Consider the following 17951-nt stretch of genomic DNA (forward strand, 5'->3'; position numbering starts at 1 on the left):
GGCAAACAATATAAATTATTATAAAAATAATACTAATAATGCAGGGGCATCGGAGAATTTCAGCCCACAGCCGGGAGGTTTTCCTCCCATTCACTTAGTGGAGTCTGAAATTCTCAGTAGGGTATCGGCATCATGTAACCTACCATGCAGCACCAACAACCCTCCCCCCCCCCCCCCCCCCCCCACACCTCCTGTGTGTCTTCCTTACCAACATGAGATGGGATACTAAAAGAAAGTCTTACACTGTGTCACATGAGGCATGCTCTGTTTACCGACTGTAGTATCATCTGAGGTAAAGTTCACAGAATGTCCATCAGAGTGCGTCCCTCCATCAGAGTGTATTTATTCTTGTCACGGGTAGCACCCTTAGGCGCCAGCAGTGCTGACGCTTTGTCCTTTGGTCCTTTGTTGGACCTTGAACATGGCGCATGCTGGTCCGATCTCGATGTCTCTTCTGTAGTCGCCATCGCAGATAAAATTGCATCTCCAGTACTTCACTGTTTGTCAGCTCCCCCACCCCCCACCTGATACCTGTCCAACCACTCCCGTACATCAGTAGGATTCAGGAAGATGTTTGAAGTCCTTTCCAGCAAAACCCACAGCTCCCTTAACCTCCAAGAAAGTCCTTTTAGCCTGCACTGCTGCAGTGATGTCTAGGAACATCGTCACTGCCACATTATCTACTCTGAAGGGGCTGCCTGTACATGCCTTCTGGAGCAAGATTTCCCGTTAACTTAAGTAACACAGCCTGGCCACCACTCGCCTCTGTGGCTGTCTCAGGGCCAGGGGCATAGCAGGAACTGGTGCACGCAGCAGGGGGCAAAGAAGGGGGTAAGTTCAGCTGTGCCCACTTGAGTTTTCATCCAGTTTTCCAAGTATGCAATTGGCACTACCCTCTGCTTCCTCAGGTAGCACTACACTCCATACATTGTTGCGGCCCTTAGCATTTTCTACACTACTCACCAGGCTTGTCATCCATTCGGTAAGGTCTGCCGGTGGCTGCACCAGGGACTTTGGTGCCGCTGTCGTAGCTCCCCATCTATCCCCTCATCTCCTTGACCTTGTCTGCAAGCTTGCGATTGTCCAATAGTAGAAAGCCCACTCCGCTGACACACTGCCTATCTGCGTCTGTAGGGTCTTTATAGTCTGCAATAGCAGCTAGAATTTTGCCCTGAGTCTGTTGCAGGGCAGAGGACATGTGCTCCCCAACACTTCCAGTCCCTCCATTGTGGGCTCCACTACAAAGTCAAAAGAAAAGGCCCACTTCCTCTGCCCCATGGTTCAATATTCTCCTGTGATGAAGGAAGAAACCTGGGATAGCTGGAGAAGAAATTGAGACATTCCCCTTCAACCATTAATCTCCGATAAGCAAGATTGTGCTATCACAAACACATCTTTAGCGAAAAAGCGAATCACTTCTGAACCCTCCTTGACTGTGCCAAGACCTAAAAACTCTTTGACCTAATCCAAATATACCAGCATGTCTTCTTTAACCATCAAATCTGATGACCCTCCCAAGAAAGCAGCAGAATTTTCACAATTCAATGTAAAAGTGAAATCGCTCCTTGACCATGTCACTCATCCTACCCCACTTGAGGAATGCAAATCCAAAGTCTCCTGGCATAGCTTTTGATGCCATCTCTGAAGATGCCCTCCTCAAGAGCGTTCTGCAAACAAAACCTTCAGACCATTCTATTGACCCCATCCCTAGCGACATTGCAATAGACTTCTACACTTACACACTCCCCTACTGTACTAATCTGGTTAAACTTTCTCAGCAAAGGCTCCCTTCCTGATGCCTCAAACAAACTCTCCACTTATATGAATGACCATAACAATTTCTGCCCTATCCCCTACCACCTCTTCCTTGCCAAAATCACAAAAAGATGTGTAGCGGAGCAACTTTCCCAACATATTAAGGATTTCTTGATAAATTTCAATCTGGCTTTAACCTAGGTTGCAGAACTGAAACAGCACTGCTACATGTTATCAATGAAGCCCTGCGAGTGCTTGTCTCTAGCAGCTGTCTCCCGAGCCTTTTGGACCTTTCTGAAACTTTTGACACTGTAAATCATAGCACTCTTCTGAACACTAAAACAGAGAATGAGATTTGAAGGCACAGTACTCAAATGGTTGAAATCATACCTCGCAGACAGATCTCAGATGATTAAAATTGCTAACTGTCTCTAAACCAATGGCTGTGGATCAAGGCGTCCCTCAAGGCTCGATTCTCGCACCCACGTTTTTCAATATTTACATGGAGGTGATGGGAAACCTACTAAAGTCTGGGATCCATTGCCGCCCCTACGCTGATGACACCCAACTCTACCTAAAGGTGTCCTCTGCATTCGACATTTCAATCCTCGCCACCACCCTCAACTCCATCCAAGAATGGATGACGTCTCACCTAATTTTGAATCCCTCTAAAATCGAATTCCTTCTTTTGTCAACCTCCAACTCTCCACCACCTGTTCAATCCTGGTTGGATAGTATGAACATTCTTAACAACAAACCTACCGTCGTTGACCGTGCCAAATCACTAGGTGTCATCCTGGACAAAAAAAACTCTATTATCATTCCCAAATCAACACCATGGCCAAAGTTTCCAACTGCGCCTTCTCTGGGGATTCGATGTTCCATTACTGTGCAAGACCTGAAGACTCTGGTTTAATCTTTTGTACCCTCCAGACTGGACTACTGGATTTCTCTCCTTGCAGGCCTCTCCAAAACCCACCTGTCTCCTCTAAAATTATCCTCCGTTCAGTGGTGTATTTCGTCGAGGGGGCCAAAAGAAACAACCGTATTACTCATTGATTTTTCTTTGCTGGCTTCCCATTAAAGCTAGCCCAATATATAAGACTGGCAAACAAATTCGAAATATCAGGTGGCTCCAGACCTTCGTGCAATGCTGAAAATGTTCTGCTCGAACCTTCAAAAGGGAAAGACATACAAAGCAGTTCTTCTTCCGTAATGCGACTAGAATTTGGAAATGTCTTCCTTCAAACCTCCGGACCACCGCCTCTTTCCAGATTATCAAAACTGATCTTAAAACTCTTCTTTTCCAAAGACAATTTGATCAATAACTCTCCTTGATCAGCTCCCCGCCAGGCACACGCCCCCCTCATCCCAGATCATGAAGCTGATTGTTTATAACACTCATTAGAGCTACTACAACACTGTCTCAATTTAGTAAATATGTATTCTATATTTGTGCTACCCTAATCGCTCCACTTTTTCCTAATGTTACTTGAGTGAATTTGTAATCTAGAATATGTATCTCTCATCACGAGTTACTGTTGTACACATAAGTATTGATACCTACTACGATGTCACTCTTTCCTTCTGTAATTTACTTTGCTGTATTGTAAAGTGCTCGGACACCTCTGGGTAAAGTGTGCACTATATAAAAATACATAAATAAACTCAGTTTTCTTGCTTGACTGTGTGGTGAGTCCCCTTGCTGGACTCCCCTACTGGCATGTGTCCCGGGTGCGGCGCGGCTCGTGCCTCCTACACACCAAGCACTGGCCTCCAAGACCTGCATAGCACCAACGCTCACCTTCGAAGCCCAGCCGCCTCCACCCTGCAATATCTCTGGGTCACGGGGGTCCGAAAAAGGCTGTATTTGCAGCTGGCGAAGGAGGATTAGAACATATAGATGACCGGTTAGTAGTGGAGCTAGTGTCTCACGTGTCCGCCATCTTCCCTCGGCAGGCCATGTCCCCCGAGAAGGGTTTTATATTTTATTATGGTTTATATAATATGACCAGGAAACATTTTACTTCAAGGACTTCAGATCTTAATTCCACTTCAAAGCCACTTTCACACAAAAGGAACAACCTTTTTTTAGGTTTATTTAACTTTCAGAGCGCATTTGGGCTTTAAAACTGAGCAGAGACTGAAGGCGATGTAGACTGGGATAATTAAGGAAATCCAACAGGAAAGTTTTTAAAGTTTTCTTTAACACGTTTGTTAGGTCGAGCCTGGGCAGTGTATGCGCTTCTGCGAGACATGCAGTAGTGGAGTACAGAATGGAAGCCCTGCTCACTATTCGCCCTTATTTGTAATAGGCTTGCGACATTGTCCTTCGTAAACGCTGGCTTCCGACTCATTATTAGGCTTGTTAGTCCCTTCTTGGTACTTCTTTGTCTGCATTTGTCTCCCTTAACAGGACCTTTTACTGGTGGTGGTACATGGTCTGCTTTTATAAGTTTGTAAGGACTATTTTATTTAATGCTCTTCCCACTATTACACCCACTACCTCGCAGCATGCCGCCTACTTTAATTTTAATGTTTACTAATGGCGGTCCGCTTTAACTATAGTGGCCGTTTTTTCTTTTTTTCAAAGTTATTTTAGCAGCGCGGTCCGCATTTAGTGGCTGCGCTTACTTATTTCTTTCTTTATTTGTTTACTGGCGCCCATGTGGCGCTTTCACATTCTTAGAGGCCATGACTCTTTCTTTACAGAAACCGCGTCCAAAGAAAGGTAAACGGTCGACATTAAAGTGAAAGTACAGCATGGGCGCTTCGCTTCCCCCGTCCCCCCCTCAAAAAAAATATGTTTGTCAACTTGACAAACACGTTTTTCTATGTGAAAGCTCCTCATCGGCGCTAGTAAATAAACAAATATTTGCAATGCATGATGTCTCACATTTGCGAGAGTTTATTTCATTGCCAATAGCTTAAACTCTCCTTAATTCGAGACCTATTGCATTGCAAATGCTTGGTTTTAGTAGCCTCTAAGACTGGAGGAAGGTACTTCCGTGTTCCGGTTGCGAGAAGAAACAAAGCTCAGCCACCAACGCACAGTTGGGTGTTTGGAAAGAGATTGGCTATAGAGGACCGAAGAGTGGTGTCGCGACTTTTATGATAAATTGAGACTGTTTACCTTGGGGTAAAACATTTTTGATATTTCTAGTACAGGTATCCCAAAGAAAAACTCTCTCATTGTAACGCTAAAGGCAGCCAATTAGGTTTCTTTCTGCTCGCTTACTCGATACATGTGGCCAGCTTTGACCTTCACAGCCTCGACTTTGGAAGACGTACGTGCTCCAAGTGCAGCGGTATACATTACAGCACAGGCAGCTATTTGTAGGGGTAGAGATTTCATGGAGCGGTGCTAGTCAGATACCGGTCTCTGTGCCTCTACACTATATTGCAGTTATGCCCGTGTACAGGGAAGACCCTGCACACTTCACCAAAGAGAAATTAAGAGATCAGTTAATTGCGCACCATGTGCCCCTTCCAGAAGGTGTTCAAAAGAAAGACGTCTATTTGCAAATGTACTTGAAATATGTCTCTTTGGAGCAGAGGGCAACTGATTTCTCTAGCGACGAGGATGAAGACGGCATTTCTGATACCACCAGGGTAGGTTTGACACTGCTTGAAGAACCAAACTTAACCGGCGCTTCATCCGTATTGCGGTAGCTTTTTTAAAAGAAAACTGGCATGTTTAATATTAAGAAAGTATTTAATGGACTTGTTCTTTTGCAAGCCATAATGTGGCGTTTGTTCGCGTTTAACACGTGTGCTTGGTTAATTGTAGGGGCTTTCCTTTTTACAAATTCTGTTTGCCTGTGAAATTGAGTATCGGTTTTATTTTTTAAACCAAGATTGCTGTAGTTAGACCCCAGATACGAGGCTCTGATAAACTTTCTTGTGACTGTTCCAGAAATGCTACTCCAGGGTTAATGTTTCCAGAAGCAGTTTCTCCAGTATCTGGAACGTATTTGAAGTTTTTGGGGTATAACCCAGATAATGTTTCTGCTGGCTATTGCCGCCCTTCATCCAGGCAGCAAAATGATGCCGAAGACAGTACCTTACATTAACAAGGGGTTGTCTCTTCATCTCCATGTGCCTCGTGCCGGTCAGAAATCTCAACCACGCGACATCTATGTGTTTCTTTCAGTTAAGGTTATTATTATTTTTTTTTTAAATCGTGAGACTTGAGATTCCATTTGTGCCAGCCATATGGAAGAACTAAACTAGCCCTATGACTGCCTACTCGCCCCCCCCCCCCACCCCCCAAGTTTTATTGTTTTTTGCTAACTTGCCTATCTCGCCCTAATGCGGCTATGAAGTGTCCCTAATATATGGGGTTCGAGGTCGGTTATTTAAGGAAGAGGTGTTGCAAAATAAAAAATCTTCATATTTTATCAACTTTACCGAAAAACCTGTGGAATGAAAGTTCCATGATGTAAACTGATTTTTTTGTTTTAGGTTTCTGTTTTCTGCAGGAATTTTCATCTGCTGTAGATCTAGCTACCGATAGATTTAGTTGTCTGTATGACCTCATGTCTTCAATTCTTCCTAAAATATTCAAGAAGTATAAACAGTGGCTCAATAAATTATTGACTTTCATGTGTTTTTGATTGTTTGCCATTGCTTGAATTGCCTGTACTTTAAGGCGGCGGCATTGAAACATGTGAAGGGTTTCTTTGTCCCAATTGTGTTTCAATTAGATTTTAGTTATCAGCAGTCCTTTTGAGTTTTCCATTGTCACATGATGGTTGACTTATGATTGAGAGCCAGCCTTTGTTTACTGACTTATATACTTGGGCAGTGGTGGAGCCTAAGGCAGGGCCCCAGCAGCAGAAAACTTTGCTGGAGGGATGCAGGGGATGAGGTTGGGAGTGATGTGGTTGGTGGTGGAGTACAGAGCATAGAACTGTACATGGAACCTGACCAACCCTGTAACTACTACTGTGAGAATTATTGCAATTTGTTTCAGCATGCACAGTGGCGGGGTCCACAATTCCCAGAATACACAGATGTCAAAAACTGTATTTTGTGATCGTACTGTGTGTATATGTATGTATATGGGTAAATATATATATATATATATATATATATATATATATATATATATATATATATATATATATATATATATATATATATATATATATTCACATGATTAAGCGCAAAAATGCATAAGAGTGCTTGGCTTGAAGAATGTTGCGTTGTGGTGTCCTTTGTGGGAAGCAGATTTTTGTCATGTGATGAACAGTTGCATGTCCTTCTCGTATCTCTGCATTTCTGATGGAATGAAGTAGATTGAGTAGTAATTGCACTTGTCGTGTGCGACCAGATTTTCGTACTTGTGAAGAGATTGTTCAGAATCTGCTGATGTCCAAAGTTTCCTGTGGGTGATTCTGAATCAGTTGTTCGAAGATCTTTAATTCATTCTTGAATTTCAAGTTTCTTGGATATTTCCTATCTTAGTTGGGAACAAATTGCATAAGTTTGCAGTTTGTATGAAGGTTTCACCATTGCATTTCTTGTAGCGTGGAATGATCAGCTGAGGTCTAGTTATGACCAGTTTTGGATTTTTGCTTGACAGTGGAATGCCTTGGCTTGAATGTTCAAAGGTACAATTCAGAATGCCTCGTAGTCGGTGAAGCGCTTTGAGCATAGGTGTGTTGCACATCCATGAGTGAAGGTGTAGGAGTTTCTGCACCTTTGCAGTTGTTTGAGTAGGAAGAGTGGAGTTTCTCGATGAATCTCGTTCACATAGGCTAGTCTGGATAGGACTAAGTGTGGTTGCTTGTTTATATTGAGGGGAAAGCACCACTGCTTGCGTTGTTCTGGTGTGGAGGATGAAGGTAAGGAGGAAATAAATGGGACACCCCCATTTTAAAAATTCTGCATAAGGATGATCATGTATCCTGGTTGATAGCAGATTTGAGGCATTGAGAAAGACTAATGCTTTCTGATAACAGAAGTCTTCAGATTTTTGCTGTATTTACGCATTGACAGTTGTGGTGCATCCAGATTTGCACTTGCTTTAGACATTGTTTTTAAACTAACTTTATTGACATTTCCCAATTACATACAGCGTAAGGTATAGGTACAGTTGTGATTCACAATTTGGGCATCATGGCCCGATACTTATTTTTCCAGCATACAGTTTTTTGTCATAGAAAGAAAAAAACACTAGTTAACGTATTTACAATACCTTTTAAAAAACATTCATGTTGCTTATTGTATATTTGCAAAATAATTGTACTTTACATTTAAAACTAAGACTGTGTAACTTCCTCCCCTCCTTCACTGGTGGCCCCCTATGTTTCTATGGAGTGCGAGTACTGACATTGACCTTGCTCCTGATGTGAATAGAATTTGGATTTTCCATTTGCATTCACTTGGTGCTTCCTACATGGATGTCCGGGGGTGGGATCCCTATTGATTAGGGGAACATGTGTCCGATATGGGGCGTGTATGTGTATCTCATCGTTTAGTTATACATCTTTGTGCTTTCATGCCCATCTTCAAGTCAGAGCTCGGAGCTAATTAAACTGTTGTGGTGTTAGGGGTAGAAGTGGGTATACTCATGTGGTTGGTAGATCCAGTTTTGAAAGCTTCATTTGGGATATCCCATCCCTTTCCATCGCTATTGGTGTCTTCCGTAGGCCTCCATATTCCTCTCTACAGAGTGCTCCGCTCTCCCCATTGTATAACAATTTGTCGCCAAGTTGAGATCTTCGTGGGGCAAAGAATGAGTGAGCATTTGCTCAGATAATCAGGTTGCCACGAAATATGGTATGATTAGGAATTGTGAGCTTGTGGTTTCAGCAAGAGGAGTAGTGTTGATGAAGTAACTATTTTTTAAATATTATTTTTAGCTGCAAATTAGAGGGAGATCAACGTTTTCCCCAGCGAATTCTTAGTTTGGTTAGTGAATTGATATTTTGTAGCACACACCTATTCTAGATTCCCATGCTCTGCATTTTTACTCTGCTTAGTGTTTAAGTTTAGGATAGCGTACAGCATTTTAAAACTTCTGAAATAAAAGTACTTACAAAGCCTACAGGGCCTAGATTTATTTTGCTAGTGCATTCAGCATTACCAAGACACATGGGAGGCAGTCGGCGGGAGTAGACCTAATCCCTCGTGCAGTTCAGTTCAAGCACTTGATAGGGCCGGGGGGAGGGGTTCTCCCAATGTCACTGGCTGTTTGGGTGCGAGTTAAACTCCGCTGGGCCAAAGCGTAATTGAGAAATTCTCAAGTCAGTTGTTCAAAAAAGCAGGGTCAAGAGAGGTGATGGCTAAAAGGAATTGACCAAAAGCCCACTCTATATAGGTCTAATAGCTGCACTGACGAAACCAAGACCTAAAAACATCCTACTGTCTAAAACCATTATAAGACTACCAAAGTGATTGTGTGGCATTTTGCAGTAAGACTAGTGAAATGATTAAGTGAAATATTGGAGATAAGGCGCTGTGTGAAATTTAGGTGTAACTTTTACTGATCAGTAGTTCAGAACAGCGGTCATGTAGCTCCATCCACATCTATTGTCTTGCCAGAGGGTGGCTTGTTGTCCATTGATTCTTGTGTTGTAGGCCACTGTTTTTTGACTGCTTACTCGTAAAATCTGAGCTTTTCTAGAGTTTGTTTTCTAGAATTGATCTTTCATTCTTACATTTTACTAGGTTTGGTTCTGAACTTGTGGAACTGGAAACTATGATTTACAGTTTTATTGGGCATAAGATGTGCCCGTGCAGAATTTCAGGAGTCTGGCATGCAGCTGTAAACCGAAGGTGAACTAAAGCAGGATCTGTGAGGCACTCCCAGAAGTCATGAATATGAGGTCTGTAACAGGGCCCGCCGATGTTAGTGAAGCTATTTCCTACCCTGACATGACATGACAGGAAATGTGAACAGTTGCTGGCACATAGATAACTCTCCTATATCTTGTTTACAGGGCCTCCAGTAACTCTGAGCCTAAAAGAGGCAGGTGGGGCTTTGGCTCTAGCAATCTAGCACTTTGTTCACTCCTAAGGCTTAAATCATTTGCTTCAAAACGGCTTGTAAATTATTCATTTTACTTAGGTAAGTGAAGTTTGACACCCTTTAAAATTCAGAGAATTGATCAGTCAAAAAAGCTTGAAATGAAGGCATTGATGAACTACTGTTTGCCTGAGTTCTGCATTCCGGTAAAATGGGCAGGAGATGTAAAGCTGGTTCTATGTTCTGGTGTAGTTTATGCATATGGAGTGGCGCGGTATGGGGAGTGTTAATGGCCTTATTGCCTGTGCTAATTACCATTCCTAATGAAGCCCTTTCCTTAGGGTCTATCATTGTAAAGTCGCAAATTAACAGCTGTTACTGACTTCTGCTGTTACACTTTGGCAGGAGTTAGGATGTAGTCAGATGAAATTTAGTTTTTATTAACCACCTTTCAACTCAGTTCGTTAATATCAAAGTTGAATGCTCATTGAACAACAGTGGATTTGTTTGGAAGTTTGGCAAATGTACCTTATTAGGTGGATAAGACTAAAGCAATAACTGGTGTCTAGCGAAAGCTTGTCTCATTGATATTCTTTTCGTCTGTTGGGTGGAGAAGAGGCATGAGCAGAACACGTTACAATTTACAAACAGTAATTCTTACCAATCTATACGGGATAAGGAACGAGGCCATAGTTGGCATAATATAAAAGCATTTCAGATTATCTGCCTGTGGATATATTTATAGTGAGCATTCCTCACATCACCTTTTGTGTGTTTGATGTAAATCCCTAAGTGACCATGGGTTTGTCCAAACATGGGTCCCTTCCTCACTGTGCCTCTGGAACAAATGCTACACCCGACTGAAGAACCCGCAATCGGAGCAAAACCTGCCTTGGTTTGCTTGTGTTCCAGTTCGATCTGGACTGTTCCCTACTGGAGCAGGGTTCAGACTGAATTGCATATGACTGGGTCCAAACTGAGGTGGCATGATAGGTAAAGGAACGATGGGTTGGAATGCTACCCTCCGTGATTGCGAGTGGTTTGACTTATTGCAAGTATTCCTCCAATAGCCTTTTGTGTGTTTGATAATCTCTCAGATGGCCTTTTATACATCAATATCTGTGCATTGGGTCTATTTTCTCAGATGGGCTGTCCTATGCCACAGTTGGAAAACATAACGACAAAGAATGAGCTTGTAGTAGAGACCTCACTGAGTCCCCACTGCTGTTAGAGAGAGTGAACAGCAGAGTGTCTGAATATTAAGACAATGTAGCCAGGTTAACTGACCCTACTCTATTCTGCTCTATTGCTGCAGGGATCTGCTTTATTGCTGCAGCTAAAGCGTGCATAGTTTCTTTGACATTGATGCTTGCTATATGCCAAGCCAGGGGGAAGCTTCTGGTGTATTGTCTCAACATTGTCACATTCACTGTAGCCCTCAAAAACACTCTGGTTAGAGGTTTCTCGTTCACAAAACTGCATCTTGTCAGAGAAGACAAAGTGAGTAGCAGGGCTATAGCGACCTTTTAGGGTTACTCTTCAGGGCCCTGTAAAAAACTGGAGAGCAGTTGGGGGCTGGGGTGTGGGGTGTGGGCGGGCGTACATTCTGGCAGTCTGTGTCCATGAGAGAACACATTTTGCTTAAGTGCACTCCTATCAAGGACACCGTCCCTCCTCAACACCTCTTTGGGCAAGTGCATGCAGATCCAGCAGTAGGAGAAGACCAATCATTTGGCAATATTTCTCAAACAGTTGATAGTTCTATTCATATAGAGTTGTGGCTCTGCTCATGGACAACAGTCCAGTTAGTCTTTTTGATGGCTCCCAATTCTACAGCAATGACGTATTGAACCAAGAGCCATAGACTGAAGGCAGCAGCAAATGTAGCAGGCCAGACCTACAGAGGGATCTAGGAGACAACCACTTACCTCAGGTGGAGGTGGTAATAGTGAGGGAATGAATGCAGCTGTGATTGAACAGAGAAGGAGGGTGGGCATTGGAGGTCTAATACACTAGTAGGCAGCGGGGAGCAACAGAAATAGTTCCAGTAGAGGGCACCAACAGAGGGCTTGATGCAGCTAAAAAAACTGGCACTGGTGGGCAGGTGTCTCTGGGCGTGCAGCACACCTTCCCTGGGAGAAGAGAATCCATGTCTCCAAACCACAGCACTTGATGGTTGTGTTGATGATGAGCAGCAGCAGATAGGGACGGCAGAACGGTCTTCCTCTGAATGCGGGTGAAGTTCCCCTCACCAGGTTGGAGGGAATGCAGACTTTGGTTGAACACTCTGAGGAGGCAACTCAAACTCAAAAGAGGAAACTGTAAGTATAGTGCTTTCTGCAGCATTGGAGGACAGCACATTTGCTCAGTTGTAAGTCTCATCCGAGATAGAAGGGTTTGAGGGTAACACTCTAGGGTGTCACATAACCATAGTGAAGTAGTGTGGCTCACTGGTTAGAGGCGGCAGACCCGAGAGCAGAGGGCGGCCCGGGACCAGGGTTCGATTCCCGGCGCGGCAGGTTTCTGGACCAGGGTCAGCGGACTCGATAATTCTCTCGCCTCGGTGCCCACTCTGATCAGCGATCACACTCGGCAACTCTGGGCATTAGCTTGCCTCATCTTCACTAACGGCCCCACCAGACCGCCGGGGATGCCTGGTCTCACCCTGGAGATACCCATTAAGGGACCATCTCTCAGGGAAGCCAGGAAGGGTTTCGCAGCGGTCGAAGCGCCTTGGGACTCTACGGGTAAGTAGTGCGCTATATAAATGCCTATACATACATACATACATATCTTGCAGGCTCATCTTGGTTTTCTGTGTTGGCACGTCTCTATTGGGCCACTGTACTAGGGACAGGGTGCCATGCCATTTCAATGGAGCTGAACATATCTTTGCTATCGTTTTTTGAGTGTACTGTTATTTCTCTCAATTTTGCATGCCTCCTCAGTGGTAAGCACAGTGGAAGTGCTTATCAATCACTTAAGCCAAGAAAATTTCCTGCACTACTTATGAAATAAAGTATTTTCTTCATCACTCGATAAGCGACTTAGGATTATAAAATGTGGAATAAAGTCTGTAAGTAAGCAGTGTTCAACTGTAATGGTATCTGCTCTTGTTCCACCCAACCAAAAAACATACAACTACCAGCACATAAGAAAACAAAGCACACCTCAGTGTGCTTTGCTTGGATCAAATCCATTTGGAGCTGGGCAAAGAGGCCCCAAGGGTGTGGGCAGCAGCGCATAGTTTTAGTCAATTTTCCAGTATTGTGGGACTGCTGAGTGACACCTATGGCAATGATTTTGGGACATGGGAGGAAAGGGTGAATGGCTGTGGGTTGCAGTTGCACCTGTAAATCCTTCTCTACTGACACAGGTCACTCCGTGATACAACTGTGCAAGGTTGAGGAGCAGATATTTCGGAAAAACCACCAGACTCCCTCTGGATTTCTGGTGCACTGTTACATTCTTGATCCAGCACGGTCTGTCTGAGACGCATTCCTGTACCAGAAATTTTTTAGGTATGTGACCGGAAACAGATCAGTCTGTACAACATATAGCATCAGTTGTTTGCGCCAAGCTTGCCTTTTTGGAGGCTGAATATTCAAGGACCGTTACCCAGGACACTTAATCACGTGGGTTTTTAGTGAGCAGCACACTTTACCACAGCTATTCTTTGAGGCAACATTAGAGCATTCAGTAAGTTATCGAGTATTAGGGTATCTTTCATAGATTCACATGCCTGAATCATTCCCCATAGTTGGGATGGGAGCCCCTGGTACATAAATAAAGTAATGTCTCATTAGACATATAGAGTAATAGGCCAAGGGCCTCATCATTGTAACATATTCACGTCCTTTTGTAAAAAGGACCAAACTTTGAAGTAGAGCCAATCGGCTATTGCTACCCTCTGGAACCTTCCTGGAAGGAGCTCTAGTCCGTAGTCCCTCAGATTTTCTACTGCATGTCGTGCTAAGGGAGTCTCCTTTGAGCTCTGCTCAGCTTTCCTCATTACTGGATTTCCAGTGTTTCTTACTTCAAAATTCCATCTACTGGGTGAAGTTCTCTAGTTCTTCATGACAGATACTCCTAAGAAAGGCCTTTTTAGGGCCTGTGCTTCCTGTGGTAAAAAGAGACTTCATGTGGATGACCAACACAAGGATTGTCTCTACTGCCTTTACTCGGATCACTCCGCAAAGGACTGTAAGGTATGTTGTACCTTTTCTTCAAATACCCTCAAAAATCGGGAGGGACGCCTCTTAATTTGGCTGCAGAGGCTTAAAGACAAAGACCAAACCGAGGAGAGTGAGGGCTCTTCCATATCTTCACAGTCCTCTCAGAAAAGACCAAGAGTGGCTTCTCCAGGCCCTTCGTCGCAGCCACCTCAAAAGAAGATACACCAAGTCTTCAGAGGTACATCCCAAGGCTCTACCAGCAAAGGTTTCTCCTCAGGAGGTTCTTAACACCTTTAAAAAGCCTTCTTCCACCCCGTCGACGACTGCCTCAACGGCGAGGAAATCTCAGTCTACAGCCTTGTGTGTGACCTCGTTGACGACTACTGTTTCAACTTCTGTCGCATCTTCATCATTGTCCACGTCGACGACTGCATCGTCGACGACTGGTAAGTCTGTCTCGTCGACAATAAAGATAAAGAAATCATCGTCTACGTCCAAACAACCGTCGACGATACAATCGCCGACGACCGTGTCTACGACGACACAATCGACTAAGACTATCCTGTCGACATCTACTCCATCATCGATGAAGGCTCCGTCGACGACTTCACCGTCTGTGAGAAGTTAGCCTGGCATATGATGTCCACTAGTTCTAGTGGGTACCTTACACCAGTCTAATCGACACCTATTGATGGTGGTTGTAAAGTCAACCTTATAGAAAGCTATCCTAGGGGTAGCAATGGCGAGCAGTCTTCAGGATAAGACTTCAGAGAGCGAATTAAGCGAGTTGTTTTACCAATTATAATCCCTTGTACCAAATGAAAGCACACCACACAAGGTATATATCAAATATATATATATTTATTCTAAACACAACCCCTACGCACTCTTTATGAGGTCAGAGGTAAAAGTACAATACAAGTTACTTAATTAGCATACGATAAGTTGCACAGTATACGTTTTGCCATAAGGGCCTCACAACCATATACTAAAATAGTGGTATAAGAACCACGTGAGAATTAGAAAGCAGGCCTGGGGCCTGTGGAATCTCTGGAACTACTCTAAACAACCAAAAGTTAGGATGTAGGAGGCCCACGGAAGACACGTGCAGTGTCTAAACACAGCCGCGGGTTACCTTGACTTTCTATGACAATCTAACAAGTTACAAATTTACCATTTATGGACACTTCTAAATGAACCACCATGGAACCCTTTTAGACTTGGACACTAGGAGGGTCAATGCCCTCGAGACTACCAGAGTACTCGTGTTACCTCACCCATAAAAGCCGGGTGCATAGATCTCTTTTGGTGTCGGTTTCGTCGTCTATTTCAATGGAGATCTGCAAAGAAGTGCTGCATGCGACCAGGGAAGTGTCCGGGTGGATCGAAGATCTGTAGAACCTGAAAGCAGAAGGGACAGAGTCTGGGCCACTTGCCAGTGACCAGGGTGGCGATAGAAAGATTCCACCAGATGTCGGGTGATTTCAGGTGAAAAGGTGAAGTTTGTCTCTACAGCCACGAGAACCAGGAGGCGTCTATGACGACCAGGAGCTGGATTCGAGTTGTCCCACGAAGGATCTAGTTGACTGCGGTGTCCGGATTGGACCCAACAAGTGTTGGAAAACGCAACCCACGCAGGATGTCGATAAGGGCTTCGGTGCAGAACAGCAAGGTCTGTGGAACTTCTCCTTTGCAGGGAAGTTGGAGCAAGCCTGGAGCAACCAGGTAAGCAAGTTGTAATAAAAGATTGTCTTCTTGGGGTCTCACTAGCCAACGGACTATGAATCGCGAAGACTCGTAGAGCGGAAATGCACAAAGCGAGCCCACAGGCCACTCGTGGAGTGTGGAGCTCTGAGCTTCGGTGCAAAAGGTGCTTGGGTCTGGGGCTTTAAGCACCCCAATGCACAACTTCGGAATACATCGGGAAGTCGATGCAGGTATCAAAATGCAGGATGTCCAGGAGTTCCGGTCCCACGTCTCTCGTGTTTCACTGGTCTCCGCTTTGCTGTGAGCGAAGGCCAGGATCAGATGTCTGGAAGTCCGTGTCCTGTGTCGCAGATTCTTCGGGATTCGGTGTGAGCCTCGAAAATTCAGACCGGCAAAGATGCTTTTGGTGCCTGTTTGAACAGGGTGGTCACTCCTTGACCACAAGGGAGATGTCTTCAGTCTTCCAGTTGAAATGGAATGTTGAAGGTCCAGGATATATGTTTCAGAGTTTCGTCCAGGGTAATCTAAAGTCCTAGGGAATGGGTTCCTATACTTATACTAAGTTTAGGGGTTGGACTAACTTTAAGGTCCCTCCTGTGGGTGGACCTGGTGTGGGGGTGGTTACACCCCTTCCCCTTTGTCCAGTTTCATGCCAGAGCTGGGGCTGAGTGCCCCCGCAACTGGTTTGAACTGGGAAATGCATGGAGCACCTAGTGTGCCCCAGGCAGTGTCTGGAAAGCATTCACTGAATGCAGCCCTCCCTGCCCCAATACACAAAGAGCCTGTCTGGGCACGAAACCTATTGTCCAGGCCTCCTCTGCCGGAGTTTCGTCCAGCAGGCTCGTGTCTGTTGCAGCAGCATCCATTTTGTGATGCTGAGGCTCTGTTTAACTTTAACGGGGTAAACCAGTAACTTCATGTATTCTCCCACTAGAATAATGGAATGCTACCCCCGCAGCCAGGACTGGCGGGGGGGGGGGGAGGATTCCAAAGTGTTTGACACCTTACACAACATGTTTTGATAAAGCTAAACCAAAGTTAGCATTAACCGTGAGGATTATAATGCACTTAAGAGTACATGGTATGGCTATAACGTAGCACAGCTCTAAGGAGATGGTTCCGAAAGCTGCAAAGGGGCTCAGCTCCTGCTAGGGCACCCTCTCACAGAAAACCAAGCACTCTGCCTCCAGGATTGTCAAGGCCTGCCATAGGAGTGACTTATAGGTGTATATGTGTCTATATGTAGATATAGATATAGGTATACTATATCTAAGTAAGGGGTGATTACACCACCTTACCCAGGCTGTGTGAACAGACCTGTGGTGTCGGTTTGTAAGGCAAATCAGGGGTGGCACATACATGCTGCAACCCCTGGTAGGCCTAGGGTGCACCTATACCCTGGGTACCTATGGTACACTATACAGGGGCGCACAAGGGTGTCCAGTAACCAATCTGGTATGTACCTAAAGTACATGGTTTCAATTTAGAAAGAGAACAGCTGGGCTGTGGGCCTGATTAGCAGGTCCACAGCCACCCTAAAGTCGAAAAACCAGAGAATCGCAGCAAAAAGTGGGGGTAACCATAGGAAGCAGACCCTACTCTCCTACACCGTCGACGAAAACTCAATAGACGACGGCTCCGTTGACGGGAACTCTGTCGATGTTCTCTACCATGTTGCCAGTCTGTGCTTCACCGTCGACGACTACAGTCGAAAAACCAGAGAATCACAGCAAAAAGTGGGGGTGACCATAGGAAGCAGACCCTACTCTCCTACACAACACCCCCCCCCCCCCCCTTAACGCAGGGACATTAAACTAACCTTGACCAGTTGAGTCTTCATGTTCTAAGTGGAAATATCTGTAGTGTCCATCTGCATTGGCATGTTTACTCCCAGTTCTCTGTGTCCCACTGTATAGTCCATCCCCTGTAGGGAAATTGTCCACCTGAGCAGTTTGGAATTTTCACCCTTCATCTGTTTTAACCACAAGAGGGGCTTATGGTCTGTCTGAACTGTGAAGTCCGTACCAAACAAGTATGACCTCAACTTCTTCAGGGCCCAAACCACAGCAAAGGCCTCCCTTTCAATAGCTGACCAACGTTTCTCTCTGGTCTTGATCATCATCATCATCATCACTCTGCGAGTAAGAGTGACGACCGATACCCCGCGGCTACAACTCAACATTCTTGCAGATCGGATATTTGTGACGACCTACAAACGCACTACGGTCATTTTTGACGAGTGTGTTATGAATGACTTGTTAAGAGTGGAACTTCAATCACTCACCCTGTCACATCCTTAAAGATTAAATCCTTGATTCACCGTCCGATTTTTCCAAATT

General features: G+C 44.6%; 1 protein-coding gene across 5 annotated transcripts in view; it reads left to right on the forward strand.

Annotated features, from left to right (window-relative positions):
* The first annotated feature begins 4770 nt into the window (after positions 1-4770).
* Positions 4771-17951, forward strand: part of LEMD1 (LEM domain containing 1) — a 492643-nt gene continuing 479462 nt past the window's right edge. The window contains exon 1 of one of the 5 annotated variants that reach the window (XM_086923443.1): positions 4771-4894. Coding sequence is in view for 3 of the 5 variants with exons in the window: in XM_086923440.1 (XP_086779566.1) it covers positions 5164-5367 (204 nt within the window). In the remaining 2 variants the exon portion in view is untranslated. Of the gene's footprint in view, positions 4895-5084; positions 5368-17951 lie in introns of those variants that run through there. The other 4 variants (XM_086923442.1, XM_086923440.1, XM_086923439.1 and 1 more) reach the window with 4 other exon arrangements.

This window comes from Lissotriton vulgaris, chromosome 5 (genome assembly GCF_964263255.1).
Source record: "Lissotriton vulgaris chromosome 5, aLisVul1.2, whole genome shotgun sequence".
NCBI lineage: Eukaryota > Metazoa > Chordata > Amphibia > Caudata > Salamandridae > Lissotriton > Lissotriton vulgaris.